Below are 27241 nucleotides of genomic sequence, written 5' to 3'. Positions count from 1 at the left end.
AACTAATTTTGGTATTCATGCGCACCAAGTTGTTTTAACTTTTTACTTCATGTAAATGTTTTGCCCATGCTGATGAAAAATTTCGCTTACATGTTTTTATGAGAGCTGTTGGTAATACCTGTACTCATTTAGTTGAAGAAATTAAGGGTGATCTTTACCTATGTGTGAATATTTTTACTCGCGGCGTTATTTTCTTGTCTGTGTTGTCTGGTTTCGGAGGAAGACGAATAATGCCATCTTTGCAAAGGCAATGTTTCCGAGGAAAGGAGTCTAATATCAGTATGTTCCTCTAGTTGACACAGCCATGGGTCGGTGTGAATGTTCAACGAAAATGATTCCAGTGACACTGGCCTGGACGCTTATACTGGGGTGCACTGGGTTGTACTTTGCATTTGTGTAAGTATGCGGCACTTAAGTTGACCCCAACGGCAAATGCCGTCAGTCACAGACATCAGTTAGTTGGGGGTAATCTTGATATTGCTATTTATTTTCAAAACAAATAACCAGTCCCGTTAAACAGCACCACTGTGGATTAAGCACATGTGAATGGTAGTTTGGAAATTTACATTTGCCATGACCTTAAGTGACGGAGTCCGCTCAGTCGGCAGCGTAATGCTTGATCATGGTGATGGTCGCAGTTGCATTCTCTCGTCTGTGTCAAAAACTGGGTGTGTCAGAATCGACATCCTCAGCAATGTTCATTTAATTGTAAAGGAATATGAAAAAATTACTTTACATATGCCTATGATATTGACTTTTGGGCGTAGTGATTACTAACACATGAAGCCATAGTGCTGGACAGTCAACCAACAGAAAGATGTTGAATCAATACAATAATAGAAGTGATAATTGTAATACAAGTGTGTGTATCTGATTATGACGCACGAGAATTGACCTGATCCATATGAATTCAGATAAGTGTGTCATTGAGATTAGATTTTTCATGATGCATCAAATTAGTGTTGTGCACACAAAAACTTCGAAGAATGCATGAATTGATGCACTGTCAGTGTGAATGCAGATTTGTCCAGACTGCCATGTCAAAGAAAAACAATGATTTATCTTTTTATACTTTGTGAGAGGTAACCACTTATAAGTCTCTTGAACAGTGAAACTGAGTTGCTGTTTGTTTCACCCAGTCATACCTTTAGGACACTTCCTGTTTAGCTGAAAAGCATGGCATCGAAATATATATAAGAATGTCACTTTCCATGCTTGTGTGTGTGTGTGTATGTGTGTCACAGTGTCTGAAGTACATGCAAATGTTACCTAACTTGTGCAGACAGAATGTTTGAAAATTTCCAAAATGAGATGTGCTCAATGCCAGTCTTCCTCATACTATTGTGTGATAAACACGATGAGAGGTGAAACTGAAAGGTCAAGATCATCATCTTCTCATATCAAAATGGATGTTTGAACCTGATACTGTGATATATATCATATTTATAATCTTACTGAGTTAATGATTTAGCTGGCAATACAGTTGATAACGAGATCTGTTATACAACCGGTTTTTTGGTGTGTTTTTTTGTGTTAAAAAAAAAAAAAATTTTAAGCCTTTCTCATTTGCAGGCCACATCAACTTAACTAATCCATGTGTGTGTGTGTGTGTGTGTGAAAATTACTGTAGAGCTTGTAACTTATATAAGTTGATGATGTGATTTCTTGCATCAGATTTCTAATAAGAGCAAGTTTTCACTTGCTTTCGACTGTATGTATCAAGTGGCAGAGTAAAAGATTAGAAATTGAAAGGATACATTCAAACAGAATGTTAAGCCAACTATGGACTCCATATTCGCTCCAACTAATGAGCCACGGAGACTTTGCAAATGAAGAGTCTACCATCACCAATGATATTTCTGCACATACGGAAAAGTTTATCAGAATCAATTAACAAGTCATTTTGTCCCTGCCCACCCTCCCAACTCTTCTGCGATGTATGAACTAGATGAAGGTTTGGGTGTGCCAGTCTTCTGAGTAGGGTTTGATCCCAGGACTGCAGTGGCAGATGGTTTGGCGTAGTCCCAACATCTGGATTGCATTGTCGATATGAAGTGATAAAGAATCCAACTCTCCTTGAACATGTTTGAAAAGCAATACAGTTTAATCAGAATGCAGAGAATATCTTGAATCATCCCCCACACAACCACACCCTGGCTTGTTTTTAGATGGAAGTCCATATGATAGCAATTCACAGAGGGAGCTTTAAATAGTTTAATGAATGTTAAGCAGTCGACCAGCTGCCGTGGCAGAGTTGAGTGTGCTGTGGGCTTATATGGGGAGACTGGGACCACATAGTCAAGTGTCGTCCACTTCAAGGATGCGTCTTTGGGTGTGTTGCTCTAATTACTTGACCAACACTGCAAGTATCTATATCTCTCGGGCCTGGTTAACGCTGAGATATCATCAGGAAGCATAGAGTACAGCCTTGTCACGCAGTCCCAAACCAAAATGGACCTCCACAGCAACACTGTCATCGTTATCCTCCTCCTCCTCCATCATCATCAATATAAACAAAACAGTCTCAAAGTCTGTGGCCTTTCATGCCCTGCTCTCATGGTGACCTCAGTTTCGATGCCCTTCCACTTCCATGCTTGGGGTGAGTCCTATCAGTGTCTTTAGTGTTGGCAGATTCATTGGGGGCTGTTATTTGAGGGATGTGGTGGCGGTCACCACTCTGGGAGGGACGCTCACTCAGTCTGGCTCCATGACTAAGCCATTATTGTCATTAGTAGGGGGCTTAGTAGGTGGTGTCCAAAGTTCCTTAAATCCGAACAGGCACCACTGAACACCACTGAAGTGACTCAGCAATAGTGCAGGGTCTTCTCTAGTGTGTGGCCTCCTGGCGACCTAACATCGATGGAATGCATTTATATCGTTCACTTTCTTCCCTTGATAAGTGATATGATAAGCAGTGGTGTGTTTTCAACCTGTCCTGATGTAGCAATAAAACCAGTAGCACATGATATTCTTGCATTGAAAAATGAATGAACAAGTATGCAGAGCAGTGTACACTATGACTTGCCTTTTTTGCTTGTTGTTAAAAGAGTTAAAATCTTACAGATAGCTAAGATATTAAATGACTAAGGAATGCGGAAGTGGTGTTGCAGCATTGGGTGCATGTGACTGATCGACTGCAGGAAGAGTTGGCTGGGTCAAGGGTGAAGTTGACATGATCAAAGCGCACATCTCTATCCGTGTGAGGAAGAGGATATCTGCTGATTGCTCAGCATTTTTTTCCTCAGTATATTTTAGCAAGTGATTTGTTTACTAAGCAATCACTTGCATCAATTGTTGGTGACATCACTTTTCTTTCTTGAATAAACTGCATGCATAATGAAAGGTTGGATGGAATTCTGTAGGCACCATGTTAAAGTGAGGCTTTCCTTAATGACTGAGTGTGTACCATCGTATCCATCAACCACATTGAAACAGTATTGATTGTTGATACACCTGAGCCCTCCCTTTGGTCTCGGGGAGGCCACAGACAAGGTCACTGCAGCGGTGTTCAGCAGAAGTGTCTTTATGAGGCAACACACAGGACACCACCTCTGATTCATACTGACAACAATGATCAGTTTGACATTGACTGAGCCATGTTCAATGGGCATATGTCCTGGAGTGGAAACTACCACCAATGAATCTGCCAACACCAAAAGACTTGGCCATGGACTGACCACAAGTATGGCAGTGAAAGTGACTTCGAGGCTGGGGTCACCATGACTGTGAGAGCTGAGGACACTGGGAAGAACTGGGGACAGCTGGCAATTTAGGATAAGAAAAGCAAAAAAACTTTCAAGATTAATGGTAATCAGTATGCTGATTACATATATATATATATATATATATATATATATATGGGAAGGATGGACTCATAGAAACATGGAAAAATAAAACATTCACACACACACTGACTCTCTCTCTCTCTCTCTATCTCTCTCTCTCTCTCTCTCTCTCACACACACACACACACACACACACACACACACACACACACACACACACACTCCGTGTACACACACACACACAAACCATACATTAAATGAACACACACACACACACACACACACACACACACACACACACACACACACACACACACACACACACAGAATGACACACACTAAAAATCGAACAAGACAGACAAAATCCATTTACCAAAAGGATTACACATGCACTGCATGTTTAGCATTCCCCCCGCTCCCTTTACACTACGCACAGAAAGTTAAGTTGATAGTTGCGAATGCATCACATTCACAGAGGGATTAAGTTTGTTGAATAATCAAATTATCACTTGCATACATTTAGACAAGATATGCATCAAAGTGGGTTGACAGTATTGTCTGTGCATGTTTTCGTAACACAGACAAAAAGAAATGTTATGCCTAGATGTCAGTTTATTATAGCACTTACACAACAGTTTTGTTTTTGCTATTGTAAGAAGTAAAATTCTTCCTGAATACATTGATCTTAGCATTGTGCATGTTATATTGTAATTTATTAAGGGTTCCTAAATGTCTTATATGTAACAACTAACATGAACAGTGAAAATAAAGTTAGTGTTGGGCCGGTTTTCAGCAGAAAAAACTTTTGGTATCAACTCCGATATTTCCACTCTTGTAACATTGCACAAAGCCAGTGTTACTGATACTTGGATCTTTGTAGGTCTTGTTTAAAAAACACATCTGAAATTGAACAATTTCATACCTTGACTCTCCACACCCCCACATAACATGTTTTTAATTTTGAGTTATGGTGTGTATGAATTTATGCTTGTTTTCTTTGATAGTTTGGTTTTCTATAGCTGGCTGTTCAGTTCTGTGGTTGGAGACCTGATTAATCAATGGTTCTGTTTGATTGTCAGAAATAAAACATTGCTTCTCTCAGTGGGATGGAAGGGTGCAGTCTTGGCTGGGATCCAAGGCCTTATCATAATAAACGTGTGGAACTAAGTTACAGACACTGTGATGTATGTATGGACATGGCTGTGTGTGGGTGTACATGTTTCAGGGAAGGCATACGATTGTTTTCACAAGCTCATCTTGCTTGTGGTATTTTTGCAATCTGCTTGGGCTGCATAAACTTCTCTCACACATCTTGACAGGCATGTGGATGAGTCATTATGATTGAGCACTGAACCATGTGGCCTGTGGGAATGCACAAAGTTGTGATGTAGCTGTTACATTGTGGGATGTGGAGTAATGGGCTGTGAGGCACTGCCACTCCACCACCCCTTTATCTGACTACAGTTCATATGGAAGCAGGGAAACAAGTGTCAGATTTTTGTGGGTTTTTTTAGTATTACTATTAGCTCACCCCTTTTTTCAGTACATAATTTAGTGATTATGGACATTGTTTAATCATTGTAGAATGTTCCCATTGAGATGATGAATGCAACTATGTTGTATGTTTGATCAGTTTTAGTAACAGTTGATTGCATAAAAATTTGAATGCTGATTTCTTTACGTAACTTTTTTAGTATCATAGTTATTTAGATTTTACAGGTATGATGTGTGGCTGTTTATACTCTGCTGCTGAGCCATACTTCAGAGGTGTGTATGCTGAGTATGTTCCTGTTTACATACCCTACCAAATGCTGACTTGAATTAGTGGATCATTATTAGCAGTATGGGATAAAGTTTTGCCCTGTTGTGAGATGATCTGATTTGCTGTGCATTTTTTTCTGTCGTATAATTCCTTTCGTTGTTGGATGAGTATAATACATGAGTTTTGAAGGCTTTGCATCTGTTGTTTATCTTTCAGATGCAGGTACCTGTTGGAGACCTACTCCTATGCCTTCCCCATTTACCAGGGGGTTCTGGCCCTCTTTGTCATCCTCAACCTCTCCCTCACCACCTTCATGGACCCGGGCATTTACCCCAAAGGTGAGTCATGCATGTTTTGATTGATGAGACTGCCTTCAGTGAGGAGAAGCTGATGATGCTGCTTTCAGTCAGAAGACAGTATTGGTTTCAGCATGCACAGTGTCACATGGCAACAAAAATAAAGATCCTGTCCAGATATTTAGGAGTGCGGGTTTAATTTTACATACAAGTATGAAGTAATGAAGTATGTGCAGTTTTTATTTTACTCTGTCACTGACTGACTGATGTAGCCATACTGAGTTCTCAGGTGTATATTTGTGTTTCCATAACCCAACTGACACTAACGTGGAATGATGGATAAATGGATCTTTGACATGCAGATTTGATTTTTGCCTGTGTATTTAGCAAAGGGGATTTACAAAGCATTGGCAGTCTGCACATTACTTACGTTGACATGGTACTTTAGGATATCTGAAAGATACACTGCACACAAATTTCCAACTATACTAGTCTTCAAGTGTGCAAGCAGGACTACTACTTCACATTTTGTGTTGAATCTTGAGGTTGGTTGTAGATGTCTGTGGAGTTTGTATTGGCCGCAAGTTGTTCACTGTGTGCCTTGCCTTATTTTTGTCTCCATTTACACCTCCATCTTTGCTGACCATGTTACCTACTACCTAGGCAGACAGACTTTTCCATTTCTTTACTGTCTTGCCTTGCTGGCGGGTTGGATTGTCCTGATTGTTGTTGATTTTCATGGATTTACGTAAACAGGATTCTGGTGTTGATATTTAAGGTCTGCTTCCTATTGCTTTTTTCTGAAAGACATTAGTTCTCTTGAGTGTATTGGCATCTTTGTGAGAGGAGGCTTGTATCATCAGCAAAATCAGGATCTGTGAAGGTCCATTGGACCATTTTACCCTATGGGATGGTCTTCATTAAGCAGATCTGTTATCTTGTTGCTCTCAAATGACCGTACATGTGGACTTGAATCTGCTTTGTGACTTTGGTTATCATAGAGTGGAAGTGTATTAGTCATCTGCTTTACAACTTCTTACTAAAGAGTGGAATTCTGTCAGTCATCTGCTTTTTAACTTCTGCTTACCATGGAGTGTGTGTTAGTCATCTACTTTATAACTTCTGCTTACCACAGAGTGGGTGTTTGTCACCTACTTTATAGCTTCTGCTTACCAAAGAATGGAAGTGTATCATTCCTATACTTTCTAATTCTGCTCATTCACTTCCTAACTTCATTTTATCATTGAGTAGGAGACTTTTGTTAGTAATATTATCTTTTGTAACCTTGTTGTTTTCAGCCCATGAAGATGAACAGGTGAGCGACGACTTTCGAGCACCACTCTACAAGAATGTGGAGATCAAGGGGGTGATGGTGCGCATGAAGTGGTGTACCACCTGCCAGTTTTACCGCCCTCCACGCTGTTCACACTGTAGCGTCTGTAACAACTGTATAGAGGTGAGTGGAGCTTCCAATCATGGTTTACCATCTGTCCGAACAATGGAGAGATTGTGTCACTGACATTTGTACTACAGTGTCTTGTTAGTTTTTGCATGTGTTGTATTGTGTTACATTTCATCAGAACAGATTTCTCTGTGTGAAATTCAGGCTGCTTTCCCAAAGGACAGCACGTTGCAACAGTGCAACACCAACTTTTTTTTTTTCCCTGCCTACAAGTGTATTGTTTACCCTTGTGCCAAGGTTGTTGCAGTTCTCTATTATGGGAATAGTGAAGGGGGTATCTTTTTTTCTTAGATGTGCTTTATGTTTTTTGACTGCAAATTGTCGGAAGTGTATGGGTGAGGTGGAGAGAGAAGGAAGTTTTGTGTCCATTGTTAAATGTATTAGTTCAGTGACTGGTACTTGTGTTTGTGTTTTTTTGTTTTGATTTGATTTTTAGTGAGTGGTCCAGACAGGGTTAGTTGTACAACTGCGATATTTGGAAAAGAATATTAGGTTGAAATGCTTTGATAGTAAGTTAGTATATAGAGCACCAAATCAAATGGATTTTGCTCAGCTGCTTTGTAATACAATAGTTACAGTATTAAGATTACATAAGTGTTGTATGTTACACCATCCATCAAAAAATAAGTCTGACTAAAATAACATTTGAAACAATCACAAGACAGTACCATAAAGTTTGGTCTAAAAGCCGCAGCTTTTTCTCCCAGCTTCAGCCTCTGCGGCTTATACAGGGATGCGGCTTATCTGAGGATTTTAATTTTCCCAAGAGTGTCACGTTCTCGTCTATTCTTAGCTGCCCTTCAACTCGCCAAAATCATGATTTCTGTCCATGAATTTTTGGATGAGCTTCAGGTTAGTGTGCTAACTATTCATGTTTTAAAAATCAAATCCGCACACATTAAAGCCTTTACATCAGCATTCAGGTCTACTCTGCTCAAGCGCCCACCCTCATCATGCCGAAAACGTGACGTAATGCCTATGATGCAGCCTTCAAATTGAAGGCGATCGACCTAGCAGATGACAGTGCAAGTGATGGACCAGCAGCAACCTCCACCTTGCATTCATGTTCATCAAGTGAAAGTGAGGCTGAAGTCAGTGACAAGATGATGGAGGAAGCTGTGCTGGTTCACCTGTAACTCGGACACTGAAGACGAAGATTTCAGTGGATTCAGTGAGCAGGACGACATTGAATAAATTTGACTATCCCTAAATTATGGATCTTTTTTTGTTTTTTGTTTTTTTGTTTATTTTATTTATTCTTCTTTTTTGTGTGTGTGTGACAGTAGCAGTATTTTCGCTCGCTTTTCTTTGTGTTGTTTCCGCTTATGTTTATTTCATAACCTACAGTATTGATAGCTTTTCTGTAGTATGGGTATGTGTACCGATACTGGTGATAAGTGCGGCTTATAAGCCAGTGCGGCTTATGTGTGAATGAAGTTCAATTAAAAAAAAAAAAATAGTGGGTGCGGCTTATATACCTGCGCGCTCCATAGACCGAACTTTACGGTACATCAGAAAAAAAATCCTAGGCGGTCTTGAACAGATAAGTCATGAGACTGGTTTTGAAGCTTTTAACTAGGTTTGGGTTTGTCCCAGTCTCTCTGGCAAAGAGTTCTACCAGGTGTGGGCGGTGAATGAGAAGGAACTTTGACTGAAAGACTTTGCCCTGACAAAGGGAACGTGAATAATGACTATTTAGTGAATCAGCTCATTACTGCTAAGTGATATACAGCCTGTTAACCTAAAATTAACAGGTTTCTCACCCACCTTCATCCACCTACCCTGGTGGGTTGGAGGCTTTTTTTAGACCAACATTTTCAAAAGTTTAACACATCTCTCTTTGAGCCTACTGTCTAATCTTATTTTTCTGTGATGGAGAAGGTGAACTCCAATGTTTTGAAGAAGCAAGTGCCATTAAAAGAGAGGGATTGTTTTTGTTTATTTGGTTGGAGTTTTTTGTTCCACTCATAGAACTTACTGTCTCTGTGTTGGGAAATTATCTAAGAATGAGATAGCACAAGACAGGAAGCAGTGGAGATACCTGGTGATGATCTTATGTACCACAGGACACAAAGAGGATTATATGAGTACTAACATTGTCACCTGAAAACATCGTTTGCTGCTTTCTTTAACATCAACTGTTAGTGATTTATCCAGATATCTGCAACCACATTTATGACTAGACACAAGCTGACTGAAAGCCTTTGGAACCCTGTGTGTGTGTTGCAGACATTTGATCACCATTGTCCATGGCTGAACAACTGCATAGGGCGGCGAAACTACCGCTATTTTTTCCTGTTGCTGATCTCCCTGTCGGTACATATGGTCAGCATCTTGGCCCAGAGTGTGGTCTACATTCTGGACCACAGGGACCAGCTGTCCAAGCCTGGCCCCATCATTTCGTATCCTTTTTGGTGAAGGTGGGGGCAGGGTCATGCTACAGTATGTAGTGCTTGCTGTTAGTGCTTTTTGTAAGTTTAGTGAGGGGGTTGGGGGTGTAGGGTACACTCTTTCTGTCTGTCACTTGTATCAGTCACTAAAACACTGTTTATACATACTTATATTTCATAACTGGCTTGAGCTAAAAATTGGACTTTTGACCAGTGACTTCAAGGTAAAATACTGTCAGTTTGGATATTTGTGAGTTAATGACTGGATCAAATTCAACACAGTTAATTTAGGCAAATTCTGCAAAGCCACAGATGTTTGTTCCTGCTGAAGTGAATTTGTGCTGAAAATGAAACCGAAGCTGTAGTTTGTTTGGGTTTGATACCACCTGAGAAGTTCCAAGTTTTTTTCACCTCCTCTGCAGGCGCCTCTTGTTCAAGGTTTTCCATCTATGATAAGTAATCTAAATTAAAAGAATGGCTTTGACTTTGGAGTTGACATTTCCAAATGAAGAAACTGATAGTTATCAAAGCCAGCTTGTGAAAGGACTGTCTTTGTTTCTCTCTCTCTCTCTCTCTCTCTCTCTCTCTCTCTCTCTCTCTCTGTGTGCATGAAAACCTTTTCCTTTCATTTATGTGTGTGCTATTTGTAATAGATGTAGATTAGCAAGGACAGATTGGAAGAATAGGCAATGCCTAAAATATTAATCCTTGAATAAAAACGTTTTGAGTTCTGAGTTCTGAGTTCTCTCTCTCTCTCTGTCTCTCTCTCTCTCTCTCTTACTTCATCTATTATATTGTGCGTATGTATGTGTATGCATGTGTGAGGGCATGGTGTAAAGAAACTTCCAGCTTATCCTTTCTACCCTCACAACATTTGTCATTCTATCTGTGTGTGTGTGTGTGTGTGTGTGTGCCTGCTATATTTAAAGCTTCTGTTGATTGTATTACTTTCTGTGAGCTGACATGGTTTGCATGAACATGTGAGAACACACAGAATGAACACTGTTGATTTATTTGGCCCCAACCCCTTCTCCCTCTCCCCTCACCCCTGTCCTCTGTGACTTTCCCCTTTAGTATATGGGTCAGTAGCCTCCACAATAAAGTCAGTTTCTCTCTCTCTCTCTCTCTCTCTCTCTCTCTCTCTCTCTCTCCAATCTGCCCCTCTTGGCCATGTTCTGATTCCAGTGTGTTAGGTGAGCGTGCCCATGAAGTTGATGCACCAGTACAAACTGTGGCAAGCTCCTTAACTGTTTTTAGCATTGTGGTGGTATGTATTGTAGCACTGTCCACGATTCCAGTCTTTGGCCTCACAGGCTTCCACATGATGCTGGTGTCCAGGGGTAGAACAACAAACGAACAGGTGAGTCTGGCAACACAGAGGGGGTGCAGGGGACCTGCCTGCATGTGATGGACACAATCACAAAGATATTGGTGTGTTTATCAGCAGTTTCTGGGGGCTGCTAGCGTTCCTGTTGGGGAAACACTAAGAAATAGAAAAACATGTTCATTGGGAATACACACAAATGTGCTTTTGAAAACCAACCGATTGAGTTATTCATACTTGTGTTTTGAGGACTCAGCAGTATTTGTTATAATTCTGTTGCTTTTGTTTTGGTGTTTATGGGAAAGTATGTGTGCAAATTTTTAATCCATGTGCTCAAACATGGATGATACCTGTTGTCTGTGGTTCATGGAAGCATTGATTGTAAAGTACAAAGTGTGCTTTATGTACAGATTATATCAAGATGCATACAGCACTGATGTGTGTGTTTGTCATCACAGAAAAAAGCACGCACACAAAAAGCCATTATTGACAGAAAAAAACAATGACAGAACATGACAGTATGCAGTTTTCAGCTCTGTAGATACCATTGCTGATATGTTTGGAAATTAGATATATCATTGGAAATGTGATCCTTATCTTTGGATCTGGCACCGATCATTTGCTGATGGCTATGGTGTGTGGCCAACCATGGCCTGACATTGATAGCTCCCAGTGGACTGCTGGCACTGGCAATGCAGCAGATCAACTTGGGTTTGACTGGGAGAATGTTTGGATGAGTGGCAAGGGAGTAATGCCATTCAGCTGGCACAGATGATCGGGCAGCTTTAAAAAAAAAAAAAAAAGTGATAATAAGGATCAGTAAGCTATGGCTTTGGTGCAGAGTGACATGTCCAGAAGCTATTGGTGATTGTAGGGTTAAAAAAAAACAAAAAACAAGCTTGAATGGATAGGAAAAAAAGTTATGGTTTTTTTTTTTGTTTGTTTGTTTGTTTTTTGAAACCCGTCAGAGTGCAGTACACAGTCTGTCGGATAAGATGATAAAGCAAGATCCAGTGTGCGGTGCGCACATAGTGTGGTAAAAGAACCCACAGCAACACAAGGGTTGTCTCTGGAAACATTATGCAGAAAAATTGATTTTGATAGTTACCAACCAAATTCACTAGCAAACAGAAAAAAAGAAAAAAATGGGTAGCATTGCACTGTGGTGACATGCTCTCCCTAAGGAAAAGAGTCTGAAGTTTTACACAGAAATCTATTGTGACAAAAAGTAATTCAGTGTGAGAAAATATTGTTGTCTATCTACAGCATGAGGTTCTTGCATTGTTTGTGTTGTTGTTTTGCAGGTCACGGGGAAATTCAAAGGGGGTTTAAATCCATTTCATCGAGGGTGCTGTATCAACTGTAGCTACGTTTTATGTGGTCCACGCTGGCCCAAGTGAGTCATTCATCCTCCATTATTAAAATTAGCCCTGTTGTTGGTGAAGAAGGTTGATTTTTTAACGAAGTGTGTTTTTATCAAACATCACTCATCATCCTGTGTTGTGCTGATATTAGTTGGTTGTGTTTTTTGTGGTCCAGGCTGGTCCAAGTGAGTCATGGTTCTCCATTAAAAGTGTCGCTCTTGTAAACTTAACAGATTGACTTACGAACATGCACCCTCCCCACTCTTGCTTCTTTCCCTTCTTTTTTTTTCTGGATTTTTGTTATACCACAACAGTTAATGTCTTTTTATGTTAACTTCTTTTTCATTTTAGATTTCAGTTAATAAGATATTTAGTTACATTTATTAGCTATATCTATATGTTAAGAAAACTACAGACAAATGAAAGACAGGTACAACATATCAGGGGATCTTAAATGCATTGCGAACAAACATAACATGCTTAATCGTGTGTTTTGGATCTGTACAATGAAAACGTGCTGAATTAACACTTGTGAATGTGAAAGAGAGGAAAGGTTGGTTTGATTGATGTTGATTCATGTGTGAGTGTATGTGTGTGTGTATAGGAATATATGAGCATCATTTCATCAAGCATCCATTTCTCTTGTTCATTTTTCTTCTTTTGTTGTTGTTGTTTCATGTTACTTTTAATCATTGAAATGCTTCAGTGAAGTAAAAGGACTTGTGTTGATAAATTTTTTTGAAGATGACAATAATTTCCCTATTAACAGAGCAGCAAGCATGTTTTAAAATGGAGCACCTTTTTCCCTTTTAAGCAAGATTGCTATTACATGGAACAAGTGCCATTGCATGGAACAAGACACCTACCTCAAATTTTCTTCCAGAGAAGATTGGCAGTCCAGTGGATGTGTAACAGATATCTGTACATGATTGTATGCAGAGTGCTCCAACACTTGCCTACGTTTTCCAGATTATATTTTAAAAGACACCGAGAAGCTGAAAAAAGAACGGAGCAAAAAAAAAGGGAACAAAAAAGAAGGGAATTACTTTTACAAACAAATAAGGTAACTGGCTGGTGAGCAGCTGCTGTACCTATGCGTTGATGATTGAACAATTGAGGACACTGGAAATCTAGACTATAGGAAAGTGTTTTGTAGGAAAGAGTTTTAATTTAAAATGGATATTTCTCTGGCTTCTTTCAGGTCTGATCATTAAGGACACAGTGTTCTGTTCAAAACTGGAAAGAGAGAAGAGAAAAATAGTTGTGTCAGAGCTGCATCTGAGTAACTAAAAATGTTGGGGTTTGAAGTTTTGGGTGGTTCTAATGTCTTTTTAGGGTCAAATTCAGATCACTGAACATAACTACACTTTGCTGTATAATTACATACATATTACCTTTAAATGTTTCTGGTTTATTGCCATTTTTATTTAGAGATTTGGAGCTACGCAAGAGCATGTGGCATAAGTAAGTTCAAGCATAAGGAAAGAGTGGAAGCTGTCAGCTCACAACAGGCTGTCTGTAGACCTCTTCACTCAAGAGACTCAGCTCAACCATCCTGTATGGCAAACAAAGAGAAAATGATGTCTGGGTTCAGCTGATTGTGAGGTCAGCCACAGGCTTTTATCCACATTTTACATTCTTCTAGCCTTGTTTTTTGGCTTTGGAATTGAAAGGAAGATAATATCATTTCTTTCAGTTGCCTCGTACTCTTTCCACCATGTGCCAACCTTCAAGTGTTCAGCTGTCTTAGCCAGGCCACAGAAGCCTGCCAGGCCACGCTAAGCTGAGCCGGCTCTGAACATCTGCTGGGCTAATTACATGGCGGCACTCAATTGGCTGAACTGCATTGGCCGGGCAAGGGTGACTTGCAGGAGTGGAAAAGTCTGTTACGCTTTTCTCTTCACTGAGATTGACTGGCCAGAAGAGAAAGTCCATCATCTGACACAGATCACATGTTCTCTTGTGGTATGGGGGGAAAAAGGAGAGTGGGACAGGTCTGTCCATGTCAGCACTGGGTTACAGCTGTTGCCTGAAAAATATGATACACCACCAGCTGGCTTTCAGTACTCCACTGGCCAGATTTTGTTTTTCTTTTCCATTGCTGTCACTGGTGTTGGCAGCAGAAACAAAAGTGTCACTGGAACTACTCCATTGAGTTTTGTGACTCAAGCTGTCATGGCATGATTTCTGTTAGAAGACTTCAAGCAAGGATTTCAACTGGAATTTGGGAGATAATCAGGTGTGGCTCAAAAGTAGTAGTGAAATTAGAGATGACTGCTATTTTTCTTGCGTTTTCATTGAAATTTGAAAGTCTGTTAGTTTCTGGTGTCCTTAGTGTTCAGTTTTACTTTTTGGTTCCACATTTTTTTCTTTTTTTACTAATGTTTACTTAATAAGTTGTTTGGGGTTTTTCTCCCTTCATTTGCAAGCTTGCGCCACATTGTTTTAATGTATTTCTTAGGCAGATCTGCACTCTCTTCAAAATGCCATGCTTAACACACACACATACACACTCACATTTCTTGTTCCTGATGGCTTGAGTTTGTTTAAAATGTCACAGTCCATTCAAAGCATGAATGCATGTATAGTCATAATCAGATCTTGAGTATGGAATCTTGAGTTTTGTTTTCCTTTAATATTTTCCTTTTGAAATTGACCATTTCAACATGACAAATTTTTGGTTATATCTGTTCTGTTTCATATTCTGAAGTTTTGAAACCTTTTACAGGATCATCACCTTGAAATTAATGATTTCACATACATTTAAAATGCTCAGTCCATTTCCCCTTAAAGTCATCACATTTTTTGTTTTCAAAAACAAGAAAAAAAATATGCACACACACACACACACACACACACACACGGAGAGAAAAAAAGAAAACTAAACAACTTCAAAATCAGAGTATTGCATTGCTTTGCTGTCAGGTGAAAACATAAATTGGAAGGACCTGTACTGTCTTCTTTCCAGAAAAAGTAGACCTGAAAGACTAGTTTTCACATCTGTGTTTGCCTGAGGGAGTGGATTGTGTGTGTGTGTGTGTGTGTGTGTGTGTGTAAGTGCTTGGAGTGGGAAGCGCTGCTGTTGGTTGTCACTTCCAAAACACAGCTGTCCATGCAGCTTTGGTTCATTTGGTTTTTAATTACACATACTTAACCGTGAACCACTAGTGCAGACTCCGGCAGGGGTCTGACATTCCTGTCCTGTACAAACTACTATCCGCCTATGCTGAGAAAACGAAAGTAGATACGGCCGATAACCTCCCGGAAATAGGTAACCTCCCCTGACTAGCGCCCTCTTTTTACGGAATGTCAGACCCCTGCCGGAGTCTGCACTAGTGGGTCATGGTAAGTATGTTACTTAAACGTAATTTTAGGCAGAAAATTTCCATTCTTTCACTCCTTTCCGTGAATTGGGTGTGGTGTCTAAGTAAGTGAGCAATGCTTGCTTGCAGGTTGGTGTCATACATTCCGAAAACGAGGACAATCCACATCGACTCGTCCAAAGTAACGTATGTGGCTGCCGAGAAGGACGTGAAGATCAGCGTGGAAGCGAGCACCACAGCGAATGGAGTGCGTCATCATAGCCCCACGGTCAACAATAGCGTGAGTAAATTATAAGGTTGTATACAGTTTCCTCCTATCTCTTTTTTTCTTCTCATTTCCTCCCGCGGTGTCGCTGCCCTGTAGCATCTGGGGGTCGTTGTGGTTGTCCCATGGCGGTGTTGTGGCTGTGGTGGCTGCTGTAGGGGATCGTCGTCTTCCTGCCTACTGTTGTCTTCACACTCCTTGTTTCTGTTGACTTTCCTTCTTCCATGTGGTGTGGTAAGAACTTATATGTGTGCTTGTGTACGGGCATGTTTGTATGTGTGTGTGTGTTGTGTGTCTCAAGACAGAACTTGTATGTGCACTTGTGTATGTGCATGTCTTTGTGTGTGTTGTGTATCTGTGAACAGAACTTGTGTGTATGCTTGTGTAGTGCATGTCTGTGTGTGTGTGTGTCTTTGTGTGTGTGTCTGAGGACAGAACTTGTATGTGTTTGTGTACGTGCATATCTGTGTGTGTGTCTGAGGACCGAACTTGTATGTGTGCTTGTGTGTGTGCATGTCTGTGTGTGTGCGTGTCTGAGGACAGAACTTGTATGTGTTCTTGTGCATGTCTGTGTGTGTGTGTTTGTGTGTGTGTGTGGCTGAGGACAGAACTTGTATGTGTGCTTGTGTATGTGCATGTCTGTGTGTGTGTGTCTGTGGACAGAACTTGTATGTGTGCTTGTGTATGTGCATGTCTGTGTGTGTGTGTGTGTCTGTGGACAGAACTTGTATGTGTGCTTGTGTATGTGCATGTCTGTGTGTGTGTGTGTCTGTGGACAGAACTTGTATGTGTGCTTGTGTATGTGCATGTCTGTGTGTGTGTGTGTCTGTGGACAGAACTTGTATGTGTGCTTGTGTATGTGCATGTCTTTGTGTGTGTGTCTGTGGACAGACCTTGTATGTGTGCTTGTGTATGTGCATGTCTATGTGTGCGTGTCTGTGGACAGACCTTTTATGTGTGCTTGTGTATATGCATGTCTGTGTGTGTGTTGTTTCTGGGGACAGACACACAGTTGTTTCTGTTGGAAGATGTGTTTGGGGTGTGGGGGTGACCCCCTTTGGGAAAAAGTGAGGTCCATTTTATTTGGAGAGCTTTGTTTCTGTTTATTATTGCTGAGGTGTTTGTGTGGTGTGAAGCCTAGGATGGAGAGGGCCTTTGTTTATTGATGTTTTTTCTTTGCACTTGGTTGAGTTCAGTATTCCAGGCCAGCAGCCTTCAATTCTCCGTTATAAATTTCTTGCTGATGTTAGCATTTAAACCTGAACTTACAGCGATACATTGTCGTAAACAAGTTTTTGCGTTAAGGACTGCGGGAGACTGGTTTATAGCATTTCATATATATTATTCCCCTTTTTAAAACATTGGCAAGTTGGGTTTGTAAGACTTTATTCCTGTTTATCTGCATCAAGTACATGCAAGAAGACCAACACTCAAATGCATGATGGAGGCCCCTTTTTTTCAAGTGGCTGTTGCAGGCACTGTGGTTGACTGGCTGTTGAAAAACACTTCCACAGCTGATGATGCCCTCACTGACTGTTGCTTAAACCTGGTTCAGTCATTTTGAGAGGAAACGGATCAGATTCCCTTGTGGCCTCGCATGACCATCACTTCAGTAAAAACAATAGATAATCTCCAGATTAGAAAACCTTGACAGTTTTGACATAAATCAATACCTCCTCCATTGTTTGCAGATATGATGAGCTTGATCATGGAGACATCAAGACTTTTTGTTTTGTTTTCTTAACACAAATATTGGTCAGTGCGAACATATATTCCTCATTTCCTGACACCCATCCTCTGTTATTTTGCTTGAATGTTAACCCTGTCAATTATTTTGTGGATAATGAGGCATGTGATAAAAGCAGTCATCAGTCAAAAGTAATGTTATGTGATGTTTCTTTGTCTTTTTGTTTATGTGTTCATTTATTAGTAGGCTGTGACATAAATTCAGGATAAATGGCTCCAATTGTCATGGAAGAAACAAACATCCAAATTATTGCAGCTCGTTTCCACAGCTGTGATTATACAGGTACGTCATTCTCTCCTCTCCGCTTCCCTTCACCCATCTCCCCCAAGACAATCACAGCTTTTCTTTGCTTTCTGCATTATTCTTCCTTCATATCCCTATATCCTGTAAACAAATTTTTTTTTTTTAAAGAAGAGAGAAAAGAATTAAAAGAATCAATGTTTTCTTGAATTGCAGGCAAAATTGCCTGATGCGCATACTAAGAAGCCTGGAAAAGAAAGACAATTTTGAATTAGCTTTTATTATTTTTTTTAATTATTATTATTATTTTAGAATAGATATTTGTGTTTGAAAAAAAAGATATTAGCTTTTATTATTTTTTATTATTATTAATTTTTTTTTAGAATAGATATTTGTGTTTTAAAAAAAAAAGAAAGAATATGCAATGTTTTTCAAATCATGTTCAAATACATGGGTTGTAATACCTTGAGCAAGTTTGCTCTGGCTTAATATTTGTTTGGATGATACCTCCTCTTGATTGTAACAAGTCCCCAAATGGTAGGTCAGTTTCTGATCTTTTTACCCACATATGCTTGAACGGTAAGGCAGAATATATAGCATCTGGCTGCTTTGTTTCTTTGTGTTGCCAAGCCTTCTGCATGAGTTCTCAGTCTGATGCTTTTAGTCTTTTTGATGTCTTTGTGGGATGTGTGTCTGCTTGTATGGTACACGTATGCTGGCAACTGTGCTTGTCAGCTTACTCATTTATAAATATATGTTTTTTAAGTTGCTTTTTTTGCCTCAAATTGTATGGTGACTGTTGTCATTATATGCATGGTTGGTGACAGATTGGTGCATCATTAGGAAGGACAGGTTCGGGTCTGGCAATCTGGATGACGGGATCATTGCATATCTTTTATGTTCTCAGACTCGCTGTGCTATGATTTGGACACAGAAACCACGGTATCACACCCTGAATTACACTGTTATGACCAGAATGTGAAGGCTAGACCTGAAGACCAGATTTCAGGGTTGTGTTGTTGTTTTTTTTAGCCAAATGCAGTTTTCACTCACACATTTCATTTTCTACACTTGAAATTTTGTTGACCAAAAATATTTGGTCAGACATTTTCCCTGTCAACAGTATGACAGATTTATCTTTTGTTTGATTTACATTTGAAAACTAGTGTTGGAAGGGAGAAGAGCAGACATGGACTGACCAGTGAATACTTCAACTACACCAGTTCGTTTGAATAAAACAGTAAATGTTAGTTGTAAGGCTGGAAGAAAATGGAAGAGAAATCGTCAGTTTTGGGGTGTTGAGTATTTAGTATAATTTCCCCCCCCCCCCCCCCCCCCTCAACATTACACAAAATGATTACCTGTGTTAAATATGACTTTTTGAGTTATAAATAAGAAAGTAAGCTGGTCATCTTGAACAAAAAAATCTACACAGCATGGTGACTGAGGAATCTGCTGTCAGGAATGAAAAATCCTGTGTTAATGAGTCGGAAATATGTGAATGAATTAACAAATCTGTTTTTTGGTGGAGATATTAGCTCACTGGCTGACTTAATATCTGCTGTTGTTTATGAGAGAGTTGAGGCTTAGACTGTATAATTATTTTCAGGCTTAGTTAAACTGGTGGCCTGCAAGAACATCCCTGTACATGGTGGTGTTGCTGCTTGCTGGGAAATTTCACTTTTCAGAACTTGTCAGCAGATGTTCATGATGATGATAAAACCTTACATGGTTTTGTAGATCAATGACCTCAGGAGGTTTACCCTTAATGGGGCATGAAGGTCAGGGTCAAAAAAAATTTTTTTAATAGGTTTCTAATGTTTGCTTAGAGTAAAGAAAATAATGTTTTATTTAGCAAAAATGTTGTTTATGATTGTACTTTAAGTTGATTGTAGTTTTATGTTGAAAACAGACGGTGGTGTAACGATGTCTGTGGTCCACAGGGGATGATGTTCACTGCCCCGGACCCCTATTTCGACAAAGGCAGCCAGTCCCTGGATTGTCAGCCCTCCCCACCCGCCCAGCGCCGCCTGGGTTCCTACAGCAACCTGTATGACGTGTCCCAGTTCACCCCAGCTCCCCACCCCACGTCTGTGGGGGCACCCCTTCATGCTGCTCGCCGCATCGGTGACAGCAACCACAGCCTGCGGGGCAGTGACCATCACTCTGTCCCAATCCCGCATATCAGCATCTATCAGCGGGCAGCCTCTGCCTCCCCCCAGCGACACCACGTCCGCCGGGCCCCCGTAAGTGGTGGAGAGGACCTCAGCCCACAGTCACCCACAGGCGGAGGGGGCAGCCTTCCCACCAGCCCCAGCGGGGAGCGCTTCTCTTCACGCACCAAGCTCATCCACCCACACCCCCGCAGCCCCTGGGAAGGAGGGGGGTTGCTGGGACGGGAGGGGGAGAAGACGACTCCCAATCCCCAGCCCATCCAGGTGACCTCCCCCTACACCACGGCCCCTCCAGCTTCCTACCCTGCTGGGAACGGGCGGGCAGGACTTCCCATGTCCCCGTCTGCCAGCAGAGAGGGCTTTACCTTCAGTCCGGCCAGCCCCTGTCCTCCTCACCCTTCTACTGTGGTCAAAGACCGGGCCAGAACGTTCCACCCGGCCAGGAGCAAGTCACGTGAAAGCCTTAATCGCTCAAAAGAGAACATCATGTCGCGCTCACGAGAGTACCTCAGCCGCTCAAGAGAGGGCCTTGCAGATGAGTTGCCGGGGCGGTCAAGAGAAGCCAGCGTATCGTCTTATCACTCAGCTGCCAACTCCATACTCCCTGTGGATGGACGGTTGGGTGGGGTGGGGAGCCACAAGGGGTACCCCCGGGGTGCCTTACAGTCTCCCCAGCCTGGGGACGGCCCTGACATGCAGTTCCACCCGCCCTCCTTTGTTCAGGCCTTGCAGCTGACTGAGGCGGCAGAGGTGAGAGAAAGGGAACAGACGCAGAGCAGTCGCTTGAGACAGACTCGCAAAGAGAGCGGCAAAAGCGTCTACGACTCGGTTGCCACATATGAGGCGTCTGTGTGATGGTGTGAGGATGTGTGTGTGTGTCGTCGACGTGGTAACAGCTCTCCGTGGTGGTGACGGCGCTCTCACACGCGTTCAGCCAAGGCAGCTTTACTCATACCAGGAACGCGTGAAGTCTGAGGGGTGGGTCTGCTTTGGCCCCTTTTTCTCCAAGTCACTATTTTAAAGATTATTTATTTTACTTCTTTTCTCTTTTCACTTTTTAGCTGTGAGCTTGGTACAAATGTGGGGGAGCAGACGAGCAAAATCAGTCATATCTCTAAGTCATTTTTTGGTCATGTGTGAAATGGTGAACCATGTGGGAGAGCGACTGAGCCTACAAAGGAACAAAGTATGCTGACAGGAGATTGAAGTCAGTCAGTCTTTAACGGTGTGAGGTTTGCACATTCTCTATGATGAACTTGTCTGGACATTTTGTTGATTGCCAGCATCTGTGATTCATTGTGTCACATGCTAGTGATTTTCTTCTTCCCCCATGCAATGCAAGGTATGTTTGTAGCAGCTGAAGAGATAGATGTCCATCTGCAGACTAGGAGGAAAACAGAGAGGGGAGATGTGGGTCTGTGCACAGCTAGTTGGGGCTGTTGTGGATACAGCTGCTGCTTCTCCTTCCAGAAAATATGTTGCTGCTTGCAGTCAGCCCACAGTGCAGGCTTGCCAACATACCCACTTCATTTTAGTCACTAGCACAGCACAGCCAGCTTGAAAGTTATGCAGTCATCATTCTGACGAGACTGGGTGCTGGCTTTTTGTAAACGGGGAGATGGGAAAAAATCCACTGATCATTGCAACTGTGTTTTCTTTTTGTTTGTTTGTTGCTGTTGGGGAGAGGGGGGTGAGGAGGGGGGGAGGATGATTTACTGGCAAGGTAAAATAGTTTAAGGACAGTTCTCCAATAAAATGAGCAAATTACATGAACTTCAATACAGTAAAATCGGCGCTAAATCACTTTTGAATTGAAAATGTTTGGGACTACCTGGTGGTTTGAATTGTCAAAACAAATTTCAAGAAAACTAAGTGAACCAAGTTTTTCATTTTTACAACTTCTGCACAGTCACAGTGGCTTGACAAGAACTTGAGCTCCAGTGTGAATAAGTCAGTAAGTTGTCAGAGGAGAACAAGAGTTAATTCAAGCTTTTGTCATGAATTGATCCAGGAAATTTGTGCATCCTGAACTTAACAGCTTTTGACAAAAAAGGTAAATGTAGTTTAATACCCGAGACAGGTGTTTACCAAAGTACATGCTTCCCATTTGATCATGTTCTGATTAGGTGAGCATTGTGCCATTACACTTCCATCATATCAGTGTAAACATGGCATGATTGTTACGGAACTCTTCAGATTTGAAATCTTCCAGGGATGGGTCCAGTTTAAATCACTTTATTTCAGACTTCTTTCTGGTTCCTGTCTTGGAAAGTTTCTTCATCTTTTTTTTTAGTGTTATTAGTCTACAGTAATTACATTTTATACATTTTTTATAAGTTAATCTTTGTCCAGAAAAGTCTTTATCATAGCTAAACATTTGCAGCTTATACGCGCATGCACACACACACACACACACACACACACACACACACACACACACACACCCTCATACTTCCATCAGCACAAATACCAGATTCTACTATTCATTGCTTTAAAGGCACTACGACCTACCCACACACGCAGAGTTAGATATTTCATTCAAGTGGCTGTTCATCGTTTTTAGCAAAATACCAACTCATCTGAAGATGATAATCTGTTCCCTTTCCATAACCTGATTTATTCCAGGAGGGTTTACATAATGGACATCTATTTCATGAGGGTTTATGTAATGGTTATCTACCATTGTTATTTTTATGCTTTCCACTATTACTGGCTGTCAGTCTGTATAATCTGTTTTGTTTAAAAGCTTTTCTTTGTGATCAATCAGTATGGAAGTGTAAACAATCCTGTAGGAGTATAGCTATAATGTACAGAGAGGACAAAGTCAAAAGCTTAAACAGGCGTGCCGAAAAAAAGAAAAAAAAAAGAGAGAGAGGGAGAGAGATCTACAGGGCACTAATGATTGTGATGGGAATTACCTGTGCTGTTGACAATCTGGTGATGGCTCAGAATTGTGGCTCAGGAAGTACCGACATGTTTGTTTTGTTTGTGGGCGGGAGTCCTCTTAAGGGCTTCGATGTCATTGGTGCGTCAGTTTATGACTGACTTCAGTGTCAGGGGTTGAGGCTGGAAGGGGTGTGGGAAGCTTCAACATGACATAACACGGTGTGTGTGTGTGTGTGTGTGTGTGGACACTTTCTTGTTTTCTCTTATCTGTGTAAGTCAAAGTGGGAAATCTGGTGACACCAGTACATCAAGTTGATTGTGTGACTTTGAAATCTTGTGTGCAACTGCTTATGTGTTTCTGATTGTTATGGCCTGTTTCTTTTTTTCATTTTGTTTTATTGTTGATGAAAGAGACTTTGTTTTTCTTGCTTTTATATATTCTTAATAGATAATTATAATGACAGGTATTACTTGTTTCTATCCTCTGTGTATACAGCAGTTGTGTGCATTACATGTTTGTTTTTTTCTTACAAGCCATGGAATTTTTTTTGTATATTTTACTAAAGGTTCTTTTTATTTTGTGGTAAAAGATGAATTAATGATGAAATCAAACAAGCAATGAGAAAAAATATGATTCAGTTTGTCTGATTCCGTTTCCTTAGCTTAGAGTGTGAGAACAATTAGTGCACAGGAAGGAGGACTAAGGTAATCATTGTAATTATGAGAGTTACCACATGATTTTGGACCATCCCAGGTGCTGTTGTACACATGTCCTGATGCATGCAGTCTCTGCATGTTCTTGTTTCTTGACTTCAGAGCTGTGATAATAGATATATATATATATATATAGAACTGATCATAACTTATAAATGATGTGGTGTGTATGGCAGACTGAACCGGCCTCATTGCTTGTTATCTGTGTGCGGCATTATTTTCATCCCACTGATTTGCGGGTGGGGTCGTTAGTCACATGACCCGTGTTCCCATTAGTGCTTTCACAGGGAAGAAGTCCTCACTGATTTATGTGAATAATTTACTCCCGAGTATTGTGGAGGCTGTTCATAGGTTCCCATCAACAATATTTGTAGTGAGTCTGGGTCTGGCGAAGGCTTTTTTGTAATAATAATATAAACACTTAAAGTGCTATACTCGGTCAGACCAACTCTAAGCACTTGACAAACACAAAGTTGATTGATTGATCTTGATAATTGTAAGCGCCTATCCTCTGTCAGTGACCAGGCTCATAGTGCTTTTCAAACAGTCATTTGCTCAACAGGCTGCCTTCCTAGTTAGAGCTGATTGAAATCTGCCTTTGGGCACTCATTATTCACTTTGGTGTTAATCAGTTAGGTATCAGTCATCCACACGCACGCTCACTCAGACATGTAAACTTTTACATGTATGACTTTTTTTGTTTCTTTTTAAACCCAGCCATGTTGGCAGCCATACTCTGTTTTCGGGGGTGTGCATGCTGGGTATAATATTGTTTCCATAGCCCTCGGAACGCTGACACAGACTACAGAATCTTTAACATGAGTGTTAGACCTTCTGCATGCATAATTTACTCATGAAGAGATTTCAGGCAATAGGTCTGCACAAACATTGACTTAGGAGATCAGAAAAATCTCCACCCTTAACCCACCAGGTGCACCGGAACCTGGGATCAAACTCAGGAAACTTGGGCAAGAATCCAGTGCTCTTAACCATTGGGCTAACACACCTGTCAGTGTTGTGTTGATAGTGCTGTGTGAATAAGAGGGAAGGTTGTAAGATACTTGGGACAGTTCTTCAACTTGTTTGTTGGCAAGTGGCACTTCTCCAGCAGAATACACTGACCTACACTCATCAGTTCATGACTTGGGAATATCTCAGTGGTCACAGCACCAGGTCGGGGATGAAGAAAAATGACCGTCTGTAATTGTATCGACAGTGGATCTGCCCCTGACTTCAACAGATACCAAGGCCTGAACGATGGCATATCAGGAGATATATACAGAACTGGAAATCATACATAGGCCTCTGTTGTTCTGTACAGTGTTTACACTCTTACTTGTAAACAACAGGCAGTGGATCTGTTCAGTTAGTATGAGAATATGCGAGATGTGATTTAGAATGAAATCTTGCATGTGTTATCATTGTCATGGATAAAGTTCTTTCACATAGTTCTTTAAAGTTGTATTTTCCAGGCAGACAGGAACAGACAATGGAATTATATTTACTCTTTTTTTATTTCCCCAGTGTTGAACCAATAAAGGAACCTGAAGTTTCCTAGTAGAAGTACCAGTGAAAAAAGAAAGGTTCCTTTAATGTTTGCGTCCAAAATGCAGTGACCACCTTGGGAAGAGGTGATGCGAGAGACAGGTTTGACTCTGTGGTTGTCTCAGCATTGTCATATCTTGTTTAACGTGACAGCGAATGTTGATTTGATTTAAATAAAATGTTTTTTTTGTTTTTTTTAAAAAGAGAGATAAAATCCCTTTGTCCCTGACAGAACCTCAGATCCCATTTCCACTTCTCATACAGGTGGTGTTTTTTTGGGGGGGTTGTTTGTTCCTTTAATGACCATCAGGGCAAACTGTTCATGTGTTTTTCACTCATCCCTCATCTGAATGCATCATATGTTTGGGTCAAGTTGGGTTTGGGCTGGTTTGTCTCCCTCCCCCACCCACCCCCACATTTTGATTTGTGCTTCATTGTACAAAATTGTTCCAAGAAAGTGTCCCGTGTCATTTTTTTGTTCTGGTGGAGGGTGCTGTTTGCTTTTTCTTCCACCTTCATAACTGACTGTGTGTTCAGGCTTTATGCGTTTTCATAGTAATCTGTTGTTTCTTTTTCGGTCTTTGTTCTTTTTCTGATTGAAAGTAGAGAGGTTTTTAGGTTGGTTGGGAGTGAGACAAGAGGAACAGACGTAACATTTGAGTGCATTTCTAATTAAATTAAAAACTACATTTTAGACAGTGACACTGAGCCACATTAGAATTAGGCTTTTTCATGTTTCATATGTTGCATCTCGTACATTGAACAAATTTTTCGTTTGTTTTGTATGCTACGTTTACTCTAAACAACATCAGAATCAGATATTTTTCTTCTGCTTCACCTGTTGGGTTTTTATGTTTAAAACTTTTTTTAAAGTCCTATAAGTTATCATATAACTTCTTGAAAATTCCAGGTGCTTTGATCTCATTATGAAGGAAGGCTTGATATGATTTATTGCGGAGCCAGATCACAGAATGCTGTGCTTTTGTGTTGTATACCATCATATTTCCCCCTATACACATGAATGTCACTATCTGCATACTGGTCATTACAAGAATTTGATTTTTCTTCATTGCAAATTTTTTTTTTTTTAATTGATCATTTGGTGACTACAATTGTTAACGATACTGACAGTTTGTGAATAAATAGACAGTTAAGAAATACTATTATTTATCATTTATTGCCAGCACTCTTACCTGAATTGGAACATTGTTCTCTGAATTGACACCGTTTAGAATGGAAGTAATACCCTGAAATTTAGTCCTAAATTCATCTTTGGAAGCATTTCCATGTGTACTATTGTATCCAACAAAGCATGTAAGTTTATGACAGCCTGGCCTTCTGGCCTATTCACCACTGACATTCACTTCTTAAATTCTTCTGGACTTACTGTTTCCAAAGATTACCATTTTATCATGTCAGAAACATTGTCTTTGTTCATGTTTTGACAGATGTCAGTGGTTCATAAATCTGCAAAGGCATAGCAAGTGTTCAGGCAGTATCGTAGTGTGTTTTGCACCAAAAAATGACTTGATCAGGAGATCTTCAATGATAACTATCAGACAGTGTAAGACTTGTTGGGATCCATCATCTAGCTTGACAAGGGTCAGTCATGGGGAAAGTTCTGGAACCAGTTTATGCTGCTGCACATATGTGAAAATTGAATGGATTCTGAATGGGGGAGTTTTGATGAACTGTACAACAGATGATCACAAGTACACATGAGGTATTTCAGTGACTTGCTCAGAAATATCAGGTAATTAAAAAAATTTAACAGTTGGGTTCCTATAACTTAGCATAAACCTTAAGTAGCGTGGCTGATTTTAGCCAATTCATTTTCTTTTTGTGTGTGTGCAAGTGTGCAGATTTTCAGCTCTTGCTGTCAGTTGCTTACCCATCTTGTCAAAACAAAGAATGTCTTAACTCATTCTACCCCACAGCTACATGCCAGCTACAACTTTAGTGGA

At 40.6% G+C, this 27241-nt stretch overlaps 1 protein-coding gene across 1 annotated transcript; it reads left to right on the top strand.

The window, feature by feature from the left end:
* Positions 1 to 213: 213 nt before the first annotated feature.
* On the top strand, positions 214 to 25870 carry LOC143288540 (palmitoyltransferase ZDHHC8B-like). Its single transcript, XM_076597132.1, has 8 exons — positions 214 to 396; positions 5764 to 5885; positions 7142 to 7299; positions 9535 to 9707; positions 10953 to 11055; positions 12324 to 12415; positions 15836 to 15986; positions 19902 to 25870. The coding sequence occupies exons 1-8, from the start codon at positions 305 to 307 to the stop codon at positions 20985 to 20987; spliced, it is 1977 nt and encodes a 658-aa protein (XP_076453247.1). The 5' UTR covers positions 214 to 304; the 3' UTR covers positions 20988 to 25870.
* The last annotated feature ends 1371 nt before the right edge of the window (positions 25871 to 27241 follow it).

Source organism: Babylonia areolata, chromosome 12 (assembly GCF_041734735.1).
Source record: "Babylonia areolata isolate BAREFJ2019XMU chromosome 12, ASM4173473v1, whole genome shotgun sequence".
NCBI classification, from domain to species: domain Eukaryota; kingdom Metazoa; phylum Mollusca; class Gastropoda; order Neogastropoda; family Buccinidae; genus Babylonia; species Babylonia areolata.
Note: the sequence above shows the minus strand (reverse complement) of the source record. Positions and strands in the feature narration are given on the sequence as shown.